The following is a 12,449-nucleotide window of genomic DNA, read 5'->3' on the forward strand; positions in this document are numbered from 1 at the left end:
AAGGAGACGTGTAGAGAAAGTCCTTGCTATTCACTTCGGGTCAAGAAGGAGAGGATATTCACTTTGTTGGTTGACAAGAAGAGCTGTGGCAACACAACGGGGCGCATGAATTGGCCTGGACTCCGGTAAAACTGGACTCCGGTAAAACACAAGTCAGCTTACTTGCAACATTATCTATGGAACAGCTTATCGATCTTCTTCTTCTTCTTCTCTTTTCTGTATCTATAGATCACTCACATCTGCCACAATGGAGTCAGGGAGCAATGCAACCCATGTGATCGATCCAGACGGAAATGTAATGATCATCTTACAGAACGCAAACAAGCCCTTTGCTGCTTCCAGCGAGGAATCCAACCCCCCCAAGAAGTGCAAGACGTCTCAGAATCAAGAGTTCCGCATTTTAGTTTCTGCAAGCCACCTCACCTTTGTGTCACCGGTCCTCAGAAGCGCCCTTGATGGAACTTGAAAGGAGGGCCTTACACTCTGCACTGCAGGCTCAGTCAATATCACCGCGGACGGTTGGGATCTCGAGGCATTTCTAATTCTGTTGAGAATCTGTCACTGCAAGCACCACCAAGTTCCTCGAACGCTTAGCCTTGAATTACTTGCGAAGATCACTGTTTTGGTGGATTACTATGAGTGCTTCGATGTTCTGCGATTCTTCGCGGATACGTGGATTAGCTGCTTAGAGCAGGACTTTCCAACGCAATACTCGCGAGACTTGCTGCTATGGGTGTGGATATCTTGGGCTTTAAAACTGCCTGCTCTCTTTCAACAGGCAACGGGGGTCGTTATAAACCAAGCCACGGATTCAGTTACGGCGCTAGGTTTACCAATCCCGCAGAAGATCATCGGTAAGAACCAGTTATGTCGCTGCTTAAATATTTACTAAGAGGTCCAAAAGACAACATCAACAGAAAGAGAGAATCGATATTTCAGTATACATTTGCCACGCTAGACAACCTTCAAAAATCTCTCATTGATGGAAGGAAAGGTTGCTCTCCTGGATGCAGGTCAATTATGCTTGGTACTTTGATGATACAGAGGCGTTCGAACGGTTTACTCACGTCAGATGGCACAGCACCTCTTGCAGGTTTAAAGGCTGGTGACCTTGTGACAAAAGTGGGTAAACTTAGTCCCCCAGCATGGCATCCAGGACATAATTACTTTTCTAAATGTCATGAGGGTATCTTGTCTAGCATGACTTCGGAACTGAAGCTAAGTCTCCGGGGTCTTGATCTTCAATACCAAACAACTTAAAGTCATTCAATAGAGGGCTTGCCTTTCCTTTTCTGTTCCGGGTGAGCAAACAACATTTCTAGGTGTCCTTGACGTGACCCTTTACGTGATGCCGCATACTTATATGGTGACATTAGCGACCTGCTCCTTTACTTGAAATGCTTCTTTGTTTGTTCTTCTCCTATCTTTTCTTTTTCGGCTTCTAGCACGCTCTTCACACCATATCTACAAGCAGTAACATAGCGAGTGACACAGACAATTAAGGAGAGCTCACTATTCTCGCATTTAAGTACTTCAATAGGTAGAGGAGGGTTTAGATGCAATATGTCAGGGTACATAGTTCAATTCCATGCCAGTGGAAGTTACTTAGGCCAGATTCAATCAGTCCCAAGAGTGCCTTCCTAGGATTATTCCTGTAGAGATTGACATGCCAGCACAAAAAGGGCGCAGTCCGGCAAAGTCAATCAATATTCGAATCGCAGCTACGATATACAAACAAGTCTTTAGTATGTTGCCTTAGACGTGAATCCAGTATATTTTACCATGGTCCATCTGACCAAAGTTCCTTTGAATCACCAGGGCAACCGGTGAAGCGATGTAGTGAGATCCAAATACTATGGACCACCCCGGAGTATAAAGTAAATGTTCCATATGTCACGAGATGAATAGCACATGACCAAATTAACTAAATATACTAAGAACTCAAGGTTTATCCTTTAGTACTTCAACTCTCATTCAAACCACCAGTCCTTCCAAAGCTTAACTCGACTCAACCCACGGCATTTTGAATTCAGAGGGTGCTTCAGAACCGGATACCTGCCAAGTTCACACAAGTTACTGCCCAAGACTGCATTAAGCTTCGTCAAATCCGCTATATCCCAATTTTATTTCACGGTGGCAATTGGGTAAACACATGGCACGAAAACAGAAAAACAGAAAAACAGAAAAACAGAAAAACAGAAAGAGAGACAAAGAGACAAGAGGGAGAAAAAAGAACTTTCTTTCCAATATCTAACTTGCACAACCCCTCACATTCGGGCAGGTCCTGGCTTTCTCTCACCAAGTCTGATTTGCCCCAGGGCCCACTCTCTAAGTAAGCGAACAATGCCTTCGATCTGGCTCTCCGTATTGTCAGCGTGTATGACAATCCGAATTCGATTTTTGTCCTTAGGCACCAGGGGAAAGGTCATTGGGTTTACCCAATACTTGGCCTGATGTAAATGATGTGCCAATTCCTTCGCCTTCCCTGGCTGGACCACGATTGCAGCTATGGGGGCTAGGAAAGGCTCCGATCGCCAGGTCTTCTCGGTCAGAAGATAAAAAATACCCTTTTCTTTTGCATGCTTCCACTCAACGCTTGTCGTCAGTGTCTGGTAGAAGAACTGCAGATTTTTCTGCAGTCGGCATCGACGCTACGACATAGAGTTAGTCGGTTAGAGCCTTATATAAAAGGCTAAACGAACCTTTTCTCCCTCCTCACTGGCTAACAGGTCATAGCCAGCTTTCACGGCTAATACGGTAAGAAAGCTAGGAGCTGTGCTAAAAATGACGCTACGGCCATAGTTGAGGAGCGCGAGTTTAATTGTTTCGTTGGCCAATAATACCGCTATTTTCTCTCGTTAGATTCCAGATACAAAGCACGAAACGATGATTCTTACCCCCAGTCGATCCTAGTCCTTTCCCACAAGTCTGGAGTCGTATTCCAAAGACATCCTCCAGCCCATAATGACAGATGAACCCTGAGCCATTTGGCCCGACAACTCCATTGGAGTGCGCCTCATCGATTGCAAGCACATAATTGCCCAGCGGCAGGGTGTCACGGACAACATTCACTATCTCAAGGACTGGAGTTATGTCACCATCCACGCTGTAGAAAGATTCAAGTGATATAAAGACTACCTGTTTCCCTTCAGAAACAGCACGGTGCCCAGCTTGGATGTCCTTCAGGCAGTCTCGAAGAGATTCACAATCATTGTGTTGGAATGGGACAGTCGTGGCTCGTCCTTGTCTCATTCCGTCATGAATGCTTGCGTGCACAAATTCGTCGTAAACGACAAAGTCACCAGGCTGAGGGATTGCAGACCAAACGGCTACATTAGCATCATACCCCGAGTTAAAGAACATAGCCGACTCAGCACGGTGAAACTGAGCCAAGTCACGTTCAATGTGCTCTAGATACTGCTTGGTACCGTCTAAGATTCGTGACGAGGTGCTTCCGACAGTGAAGTTAGGGTGTTTCCGAAGCTCGCGCAAAAATGCCATCGATAGAGCACCGGAGGATGACAGAGAGAGGCTGTCGTTAGAGCTAAAGTCTGTCATTTTAGCCAGAGTAGCCGCAGAAGGAGGGTCAATAAGTCGACCCTCCTCACGACGGTTGTCCAGCGCAGCCTGAAGCTTATGGCAGAGAATATCGAGTCCCGTACTCATATTGTTGTCTTAATGATTCCTGCTTCTATGTGTCCGATACTTTGCAGCCTGTCTACCTTTATATAGTAGTACTGGACTGCATCACAAACTACAATCTTTCCGGTACATTTAACTTTAGTGAAATCGTGAGTACTTCATAGCGCCACATCCTGCTGAGTCCTGGGACACAAAACCTGATCGTGCCATATCTTTCGTGGCAAATCTCAATGAAGACCCTAATCACGTGTGGCATTGAGGCATGTCGGTGACCTGATAGGTTCGGTTTTTCTTGTATCGGAGCAACGGCTCCAGGTGACTGTACTCACGGGCCCGTGCTCTCAGCGCGCAATGTGTTGTCAGTATCCAAGACCCTATCAGGTTTTTCAAGCATCCCTGAATGTGCTTGAAGCCTAGACGTCAATCGCTCATGTGGCTATCCAGTGAACGTAGGGAATAGTGCTCTCTATGTGACTTGGCGAACCCACCATGCAGCTCTCGGAACTCAATATAAGTATTTGAGTAGGCAACAGACAAATCAGCTCTCACACTAAACGAAGCAACCCCACAATTCTTCACCCCCCCCTGTTTATTGGGAATGTATATTCAGGAATGAACTGTATAACATCATAATAGGGTCATAAAGCCACATTCACTGCATTGTGGTATGAGAGCTTTTACTGATGGATCCAAGAGAGTGAGTACTAGATCAGCAAAGGTATATTTGGGTTATAGGCTTGGATTAGCCTGCTCAAGTGGCGCAAGATCAAGCAAGGACTGAGAATTGCGCACGACCTAGCCCTGATCTTCTCCAGTCACACTACAAGATTTTAGGTCATATGCATCTTTTTCCTACATCCCCAACAAGTCTATGCCCCCCTAAAGTGTTGTAATTCCAAGAATATGATGCTTAATTAGTCTGGATACCCACACAGCAGACTTCGATATGATAAGTGTGGAAAACTCAAAGTCGCCTGGCCACCACATTGGGCAGGAATAGTGACACCATCAGGGGTTGAATCAAGATAACGAGCAATAATAACAAGAAGCCGGTAGGGTAGCCTTGCTTTGCTATTTTATCTTACGGCATAGTGAGTCACAACAGCCAAGAGGCGCTGGATGAGGTGCGAGCATTAAACGATCAGTTATCAAATATACTTTGTACAAGTGCGTTACCAACTCAGGTACGTTATATCATCTAGTTGCAAGGTCAGTAAAGCTCAGCAAATTCTCATTCAACTTTACTTTCTATTTCTGAGCCTTGCAATCATGGAACAAATTATTTATGATTATGCTCAGCGAACCCCCGGTGCAACCGCCATTATTGATGGAGTATCAACCCTCACGTACGGTGAACTGGTTGCTGAGTCTAAAGCTTTAGCTCAGATACTGACGGAAGAAATTGAGATAGCCATAGAGGAGCCAGTTGGAATTCTACTCGATCCAGGGAGGTTACAAGTCGTTGCTCAACTTGCTGTCCTTCTGGCTGGAGGCACCTGTGTACCGATTGAGCCGTCCTTTCCAGAAGACCGCATCACGTCCATGTTACAAGATGTCCAAGCTAAGCATCTCATTATGGAAATTCCTGGAAGCCGGACGCTTCATGGATTCAATCATATCCACTTCAGTGATATCAAAAAGTGCTCTACCCCTGTCGTTCCCGATCCAAAGTTTGGCCCTCAGGTCAGCCGGAGCCACATACTCTTTACATCTGGTTCAACTGGGAAACCAAAGCCGGTACAGGTCCAAGCAAGTAGCATCTTGCACCTTGCCACAAAGACTCCAGTGACACCACTTTCTCCAGAGGACCGAGTGGCAGAATTCAATAGTCCTGGCTTCGACCTCAGCTTGTTCGAGATATGGGTCACCCTGATCGCTGGTGCGACCATTGTGGTCACTCCCCGTCATGTGGCCACAGATCCTCATGCTCTCCCTGCGTTCCTTAGGGAGCAAAACGTAACTATCATCATAATCACCGCGGCACTATTTGAGGCTATTGTTTTCACTTCCCCCGAGGCATTTAAATCGTTACATCACGTTCTCACAGCGGGTGACGTCGCCAATGCGTGGGCGATGAGGAACGTATTAGAAACAGGCCCTCCTCGCCATCTGTGGAATACATACGGACCCACCGAATGCACGACACTGACAACTATGTTTGACGTGACACTTGAAGAAACCCACCGTGAACGTATCAGCATTGGACAGCCCGTGGGAGATATGGAAATCATCTTACTAGACAAAGATAATAAGCCTATTGTTGACTGCGGAAGACGCGGGGAAATTTGCATTAGAGGTCCTCAACAATCCTCTGGGTATTTGGCTCGGCCATCGGAGACTGAGAAATCCTTCATTCATTTACGTAAACAGGATCTCGGGATCCCGGGAGATGATGATGATCTTATACGTCTCTATCGGACTGGAGACATAGGTGCATGGTGGTCTGAACCCCGTTGCCTCGACTTTCTGGGCAGGTCAGATACGCAGATCAAGTTCCGCGGATTTCGAGTAGAATTAGGAGAGATTGAATGCATCCTGCAGTCTCACGAGGAAGTTCAGACAGCGGTCGTTGCTCGACTGCCGCCACTAACAACTGATGCAATGGAAGCATTGGTAGCCTTCATTATTCCGAAGGACTCGGACTCTGTACATCCAGAGGCCTTGAGGGACTGGGCTCGTAAGCGACTTCCACAATACATGATACCCAGTGCTATGAGTTTCATGGAGAAGTTTCCTTTGACAGCAAACGGAAAGGTGGACCGCAGGGCGCTGATAGATGCCCGGCTTAAGATGCTCGAGGAACAGAAACCCCTTCAGAATGGCACTGAAGAGAAACAAGGCAAGAATGAAATTCTTTCTGACCTGTGCAAAAATATTCTGAACATATCACAAATTCACGAACATGATGATCTATTCGATCTAGGAGCCACGTCACTCCAAGCTGCGACGCTTCTTGCGTTGATCCAAGATCGTCTAGGATGCATGGTTACGATGGAAGATCTTTACAGCCATTCTAAATTATCAAGTCTATCACAGCTTATCGAACTCATGGAGTCTGGGGTCTCATGTAATGCGCCTGATAACACCCGGCTGTGGTTAGAAGACGTAAGTCGAGTCGATGATATTGAACTAATTCCTCACTGGGAATCCGAAGATGAGGGAAGGGTGTTTATCACAGGGGTGACTGGCTTCGTCGGGGCGCACTTTCTTCACCGTTTACTATGCAGACCATCGGTCAAGCAGGTCGCTTGCCTGGCTCGCTCGAAGCGGAATGTGAGTGCAGCCACCCGGATTCGACGAGCCCTGGAACGCTACGACTTGTGGGCAGATTGCGCGGAACACGAGCAAAAGCTTGTGGTTCTTGACGGTAATCTGTTCGATAGTACCCTAGCCTTAGGAACAGAGCGCTTCACATGGCTAGCCAACTGGGCATCTATAATCTTCCATATCGGGGCTAAAGTGAATTTCTGTGAATCGTACCGCGAACACCACGGATCCAACGTAATCGGCACCTATAACGCGCTCCGCCTGGCCGCTGCAGGTCGTCGCAAAGCCTTCCATTACTTTTCCTCTATCGACGCTTGGGGACCAACCGGCTTCATCCTGGGAACCAAAGAGCTCTACGAAGATGAACCCTTGATGCCACACAGCCAAGCCGTACGATATGACCTAGGGTACTCGGGCAGCCAATGGACAGCTGAATCGATGGTACGTCGCATGCGTGACCGAGGTTTACCCACCGTCATCTACCGGCCAGGGTTCATCATCGGCGACAGTGTCACTGGACATAGCAATCCAGACGACTTCATGTCCCGGCTGATAGTCGGTTGCATCCAACTGGGCACATTTCCCAGACTAGACCAACGGCTAGAATATGTGACACTCGACTATGTGATCTCAGCCGCGATGCACATCGCCTCGTCCAATGAGAACCTAGGACGATCCTACAGCCTTCTATCGCCGGATCAGTCAAAATCAGTCACTGTCATAGATACCTGCCGCGTTATCAACGAGGCAGGGTACCCAGTGAAGATAATCGACTACAATGACTGGGTCGAGCAGGTCTTCGCAAAGCAACGACCGGATGGACCCCTGGCGTCTCTGTTACCAATGTTCCGGGAGCGTGTGCTCGGACGATTGACCCGTTGGGAAGTTAGTCAGTATACCCCGTATTATCGATCAGATAATACGGTCGAGGCATTGAAGGATCGGCCTGATATCCAGTATCAACCGTTGGATGCTCCGTTGCTGAAGAAGTACATCTCATTCTGGAACAGGAAGGGATTCTATAATGTGTGAAGCCAGTCTAGGTGCTCCCTCATCCTTCTCATTGATGCACTTGCTGCAAAGGTTCGTCTACCTTCGTAACAGAATGGGATACTACAAACTGTCAACAGAACTTCCCCTTGCTATTCACTCGTCCATTTCCAATTACACCACTCAACGAAAAGAAAAAGTAAAAGAGAAAGAAATCATGTAAACTTGCCAAGTCCATGGAAGACAATCTGTGCAAACACACCCCCAGAATAGACCATGCACATTAATCCATACTATTTCTTCATCTCTACTTTTATAAATTCCCTAATCACAGAATGCTATAATAAATAAACTCTGTGAAGGGTTTTAGTATTCACTTCCCAGCTAGTGATTCACTTGTGAGGCTTGTGTATTCTAGATAGTGAAAGGTTCATCATCTTCAGAACAAGGACAACTATTGTAGTTATAGTGGGACAAGGTCTCTGTTTCATTTTATAGCGCTTGGAATGAATCTACCTGGTTAAAAATATCTCACGAAATCCGAGTGTAGGCATTATTAACTATCCATCATGAGAAAAAATACCTTATATATGTGGCGATCGGCCTCTATAACTGACCGATTGTCCCGAAAATTCAACATTCACGTTCAACAAGGGTTAGATGAACGAGAAAAAAAAATCTATAAACTCGACTTCCCTCGCGTTTCATAGGGAATAAGCAACACCAAGAATCCTGCAACTAAGAACAACACTCCACTCACGTACACCGGGCTGGTCGTCTGTACGGTAGCGAATATGGCGATAATGGGGGCCAGAATGCCTCCCACGCGGTTCGCGGCACTAACTAATGCATTGCCCGTTCCACGGTCTTTGGTTTCGAACATCTCCGGGGTGTATGCGTACAGCACGGCGTATAGCAGACTACTTGTGAAGCTGTAAGCGCAATTCCAGCCGAGAAGTGCTTCCGAGGTTGACGCCGTCGTCGACGCCAGGAGAAACGTCCCTGTCGCGATGGCAGCGAAGGTGAGGGTTCCCTTCCGGCCCAGACGGGGGAGTTCAACCATAGCGCCACCGACGAGACTACCGGGAACGCCGACAGCCGCGATGATGAGAGAGTTGCGGTAGGTGGTGTAGGTGGAGCCGTCGCCGAATTGGACGCCCCTAGTTTGTTGGAGGTAGGGCAGGAAGGCATTATAGAGGGGGAAGCCGAGTCCAATGAGAGTCCAGATTAAGATCATCAAGCCAGTAGACCAGGCACGCAGCGGTGTGTTAAAGAGTGCTCTAACGTGCGAAAAGCTGAGGGGTTCCATCAGTATGCGCATCTGATCGGATGTACTGAGGCCCTGGCGCGGGACATGCTGCTCATCTTCGAGGGTTATTAGTTCATCCAGATTCTCTAGCGACAGATCAGATGTTTTTCCGTTGCGGCGAGCAACCTCATGGACTACAGTCACAGCTTCGTGATTGCGACCCTTGCCCATGAGGTACTTCGGGGACTCGTAAAGTGTGAAGAAGAGGCAGCGGACGATACACATGAGAAGGGCCAGCCCGCCCATGGTGATGAGGAAATACCGCCAACCCATGTTGTTGTCCCTGGTGCAAGTTTCTGCCGACGCACAGGTCAGATTGCCCAGTAGCGGCCATGCAATCAAGTTTGCCAGCAGCTGTGCCAGGGCCCAGTTAACGGACAAGACGGTCAGCAAGTACTGGTGTGATCCCGGCAAGAACTCGAGAAAAATGGCCGAATCCACCGGCAAGTTTCCGCCCACGCCGACCGACCATAAAGCCGCAAAGACGCCAACCGCCGCGAATGTAGGTGACCCGGCAGCTGCCAGGCCAAAGACGGCGGTGATGCCGATTGTGAGATTGAAAGCCCATCGTCGCCCGAAAAAGTCGCAGCTGAAACCCCAGAAGAGCGCCCCGATCAACAGTCCGATATTCTGGGCGAGAGTCAACAGAGGCGGTTGAGCGACGTTAAATTCGTAAGATATAGGCACGAGAATGAGTGAGGTGACGATCGGCCACAAATTATCACTGGCCCAACCAAATCCGATGACGGCGAATAGCTGCCACTGATATCGGCCCATTCCGATATCCTGGAGGGCTTGGTTCAGTACATCGGCGTTGGCTCGGTAAGTGGACGTCGCAGCGCCATCGTACGACGGTGGCCGCGGCGAAGAGGGAGGGTCGGGTTCGTCGGCTTTGGGCGTAGAGTCGTCCATTGTGGGGAGGGGTGTATAGTCTATCATCGATCTCTAAAAGTCGAATGAGCAAGGCAAGTCACTCGGGCAAGCAATCGCCCTTAAAAAAAAAAAAAGGGCGAGTACATGGAGATGAGAGGGAGGAGGACAATGCTGGGTACAAAGGGTTCTGTCTACAAAGTAAAATGCACGACTCACGTTATTTTGAAGACGCATCTTGGTTGGTGTAGTATTAAATGACGAAATCAGCCGCTTCGATGGTATCATTCACAGTGGATTGGATGCTACTCTTTCATCAGCCGGAGTTGCATTGCAATGTCAACCTGGAAATGAGGTGGGCTACATCGGTGACGGTTCAGTAGTCAGACTTAAGGAGGGAAAGAGAGCAATAAAGCACGGAGATGTTTTGATAGACTCCACATGGATCGAATTCACATTGAAGAAGTACAAAGTACTAATGGATTAAAGCAACTAAGAAAGAGAGTCGAGTTGACTATCGTCCCCGCAAAAGAGTGAATCTCCACCGAACACTGAGTTAAGTTAATTAATAATTAATTAATTAATGGGACCCGCGACGGTGGCGGGAACGAGACACCGTGGCGGATGATGTGGCTTTGGCGGCACTGCCGCTGCCTGAGGCAGCCCCCGCCAGGGCACTGTAGGGCGTGGCACCAGGGAAAAACGACGTGGGGATAGTCGGGATCGGGATCGAAGCGTCCGTTCCGAATGCGGTGCTCAAATCATTTGACATGCTGCTTGCATCGTATCCCGTCGGAGCCGCGGTTTCAGTGATAGTTGTGCTATAAGTAGACGTTCCATCACCATCCTGCAGACAAAATCCACTTCCAAAGCCATTCGCACAGCTGTAGGCCTGTTCATCGCCCGATTCCGTCCACAGTGCAAAGTCATCAATAGTGATATCAGTACAAGGTGCCTTTTCAGCACACACGATCTTAATCGGCCCTCTTGCCGCACCGTCTTCCTCGGTCCCCTTCCAGTTGCGCACGGTGATATTGTTCAGCTGCACACCGTCTCCTGATACAGTGCTCATGCTGCTCCATTCACTGTCAATGTCCAAGGAGTAGGCATTACCATGACCTAGGACATCCCAGCCATTACTATTAGTATGTGGCTCTGCCGGTATGAGAAGGGGCGTAAAACATCCCGATAAAGTTCTCCAATACCACATTCGAGACACTTCCACTACCGCCGTTACTCTTAATCATGTACATCTGGTTAGATTTCCAGGTGTAGATGTTACGGTACACCACGTCGCTGATGTTGGTGTCCACACCCAGCGATCCCATCGCACAACCTCCGCTCCAGTTACAGTAGATATTCTCGATCAGGATGTTCTTCGCGGGACTCTGTAATTCTGTCAGTGATGTAAGCTGTTGTGCCGAATGATGCAGGGAAAACCAACCTTGACTGTGACACATTCATCCTTGTTCGTCACCTCAACCTAAACGCATATACCATTAGCCGCAGTTTCAAAGAAATCGTCCGAAACGAGATGGACGAAGACGCACCAAAGGGAAGAGAGAAAAAGAAGTAGGAAATAAGAACATACATCATGGACCCAAACATTCTCACTCCAAACATCAACCCCGTCCAAACCACCGGAATCACCACCTCGAATGGCCATATTATAGAGCTCTGCATTCTTACACGTATCCAAAGACAGATGGAAAGCTGGAGAGTCAACAAGTGCAACATCATGGACCGAGAAGTCTGTCACATCATAGAACCGCAACAACCGGGGTCCGTCTAGACTTCCATCCTTGTGAAATTCGTATCCCAATCCCTGAATCGCACCCTGGGATGTACTGCTGAAGAATTCAAAGTCCGATGAATGTTCAATCATGAACAGGTTGCCGCCATCACTGCCAGCGCGGTAGATCATGCCGTCTAGCTGGATCGCGGAGGCTTTGCCCCCGGACAGCTTCAGCCTGGAAGACATAGCATATTCGCCCGATGGGATGTAGACTACTCCACCCTCGGCACAGTCGTCCCATGCCTTCTCAATGGCAGAGCCAATGTCGGTCTCCTTGTCGGCTTTGGCGCCGTAGTCTTGAACGTTACAGGTCTTGGTGCTCGCTTTGGAGCTAGAGGAGGTCACGGGGCCGACATGGCCTGAGAGTTGGGCGTTGACCAGCAACGGGGAGAGGAGGGCGAGAGAGATAAGCGATAGAGAGTGCATTGTGACGATTTTTGGACTCTGTTCTGTTTGGTTCTTTGGCTCTGACACGACGAGGCGGGCTTATTAGATGCGACACGGGTGCTATCGACTTCAAATACCATCCCAGCCCCCTGTATGTACAGATATAATCCTACAAGGTCACTACTCCTG

General features: G+C 48.3%; 5 protein-coding genes across 5 annotated transcripts; 2 read left to right on the forward strand and 3 right to left on the reverse strand.

Moving 5' to 3' along the window:
* Positions 1-247: 247 nt before the first annotated feature.
* Positions 248-1,260, forward strand: BDV27DRAFT_172045 (uncharacterized protein; the record flags this gene model as incomplete). Its single annotated transcript, XM_032075758.1, has 3 exons — positions 248-436; positions 470-854; positions 905-1,260. The coding sequence occupies 3 exons, from the start codon at positions 248-250 to the stop codon at positions 1,258-1,260; spliced, it is 930 nt and encodes a 309-aa protein (XP_031932952.1).
* A 697-nt stretch (positions 1,261-1,957) lies between these two features.
* On the reverse strand, positions 1,958-3,789 carry BDV27DRAFT_120307 (aminotransferase class I/II-fold pyridoxal phosphate-dependent enzyme). The gene is made up of 3 exons (XM_032065072.1): positions 2,898-3,789; positions 2,703-2,845; positions 1,958-2,651 (listed from the first exon to the last, which is right to left on the reverse strand). The coding sequence occupies exons 1-3, from the start codon at positions 3,664-3,666 to the stop codon at positions 2,268-2,270; spliced, it is 1,296 nt and encodes a 431-aa protein (XP_031932953.1). The 5' UTR covers positions 3,667-3,789; the 3' UTR covers positions 1,958-2,267.
* Positions 3,790-4,911: 1,122 nt separating this feature from the next.
* BDV27DRAFT_172048 (uncharacterized protein) lies at positions 4,912-7,941 on the forward strand (the record flags this gene model as incomplete). The annotated part of the gene is made up of 1 exon (XM_032075759.1): positions 4,912-7,941. One exon carries the CDS (start codon positions 4,912-4,914, stop codon positions 7,939-7,941), a length of 3,030 nt encoding a protein of 1,009 aa, XP_031932954.1.
* A 428-nt stretch (positions 7,942-8,369) lies between these two features.
* Positions 8,370-10,621, reverse strand: BDV27DRAFT_120309 (putative sugar transporter). The gene is made up of 3 exons (XM_032065073.1): positions 10,443-10,621; positions 10,298-10,383; positions 8,370-10,153 (listed from the first exon to the last, which is right to left on the reverse strand). The coding sequence occupies exons 2-3, from the start codon at positions 10,364-10,366 to the stop codon at positions 8,579-8,581; spliced, it is 1,644 nt and encodes a 547-aa protein (XP_031932955.1). The 5' UTR covers positions 10,367-10,383; positions 10,443-10,621; the 3' UTR covers positions 8,370-8,578.
* Positions 10,622-10,658: 37 nt separating this feature from the next.
* On the reverse strand, positions 10,659-12,299 carry BDV27DRAFT_140968 (RGase A; the record flags this gene model as incomplete). The annotated part of the gene is made up of 4 exons (XM_032069758.1): positions 10,659-11,217; positions 11,261-11,466; positions 11,523-11,561; positions 11,670-12,299. The coding sequence occupies 4 exons, from the start codon at positions 12,297-12,299 to the stop codon at positions 10,659-10,661; spliced, it is 1,434 nt and encodes a 477-aa protein (XP_031932956.1).
* Between the last annotated feature and the right edge of the window lie 150 nt (positions 12,300-12,449).

This window comes from Aspergillus caelatus, assembly GCF_009193585.1.
Source record: "Aspergillus caelatus strain CBS 763.97 unplaced genomic scaffold BDV27scaffold_8, whole genome shotgun sequence".
Taxonomy (NCBI): domain Eukaryota; kingdom Fungi; phylum Ascomycota; class Eurotiomycetes; order Eurotiales; family Aspergillaceae; genus Aspergillus; species Aspergillus caelatus.

Coding starts and splice junctions, on each gene's coding strand:
- BDV27DRAFT_120307 (XM_032065072.1), bottom strand. CDS start 3,666: ATGAGTACGGGACTCGATATTCTCTGCCATAAGCTTCAGGCTGCGCTG. Junction 2,846..2,897: donor AGGACTAGGATCGACTGGGG/GTAAGAATCATC, acceptor GAGAGAAAATAG/CGGTATTATTGGCCAACGAA. Junction 2,652..2,702: donor CCAGTGAGGAGGGAGAAAAG/GTTCGTTTAGCC, acceptor TCTATGTCGTAG/CGTCGATGCCGACTGCAGAA.
- BDV27DRAFT_120309 (XM_032065073.1), bottom strand. CDS start 10,366: ATGATACCATCGAAGCGGCTGATTTCGTCATTTAATACTACACCAACC. Junction 10,154..10,297: donor AGATGCGTCTTCAAAATAAC/GTGAGTCGTGCA, acceptor TTCGACTTTTAG/AGATCGATGATAGACTATAC.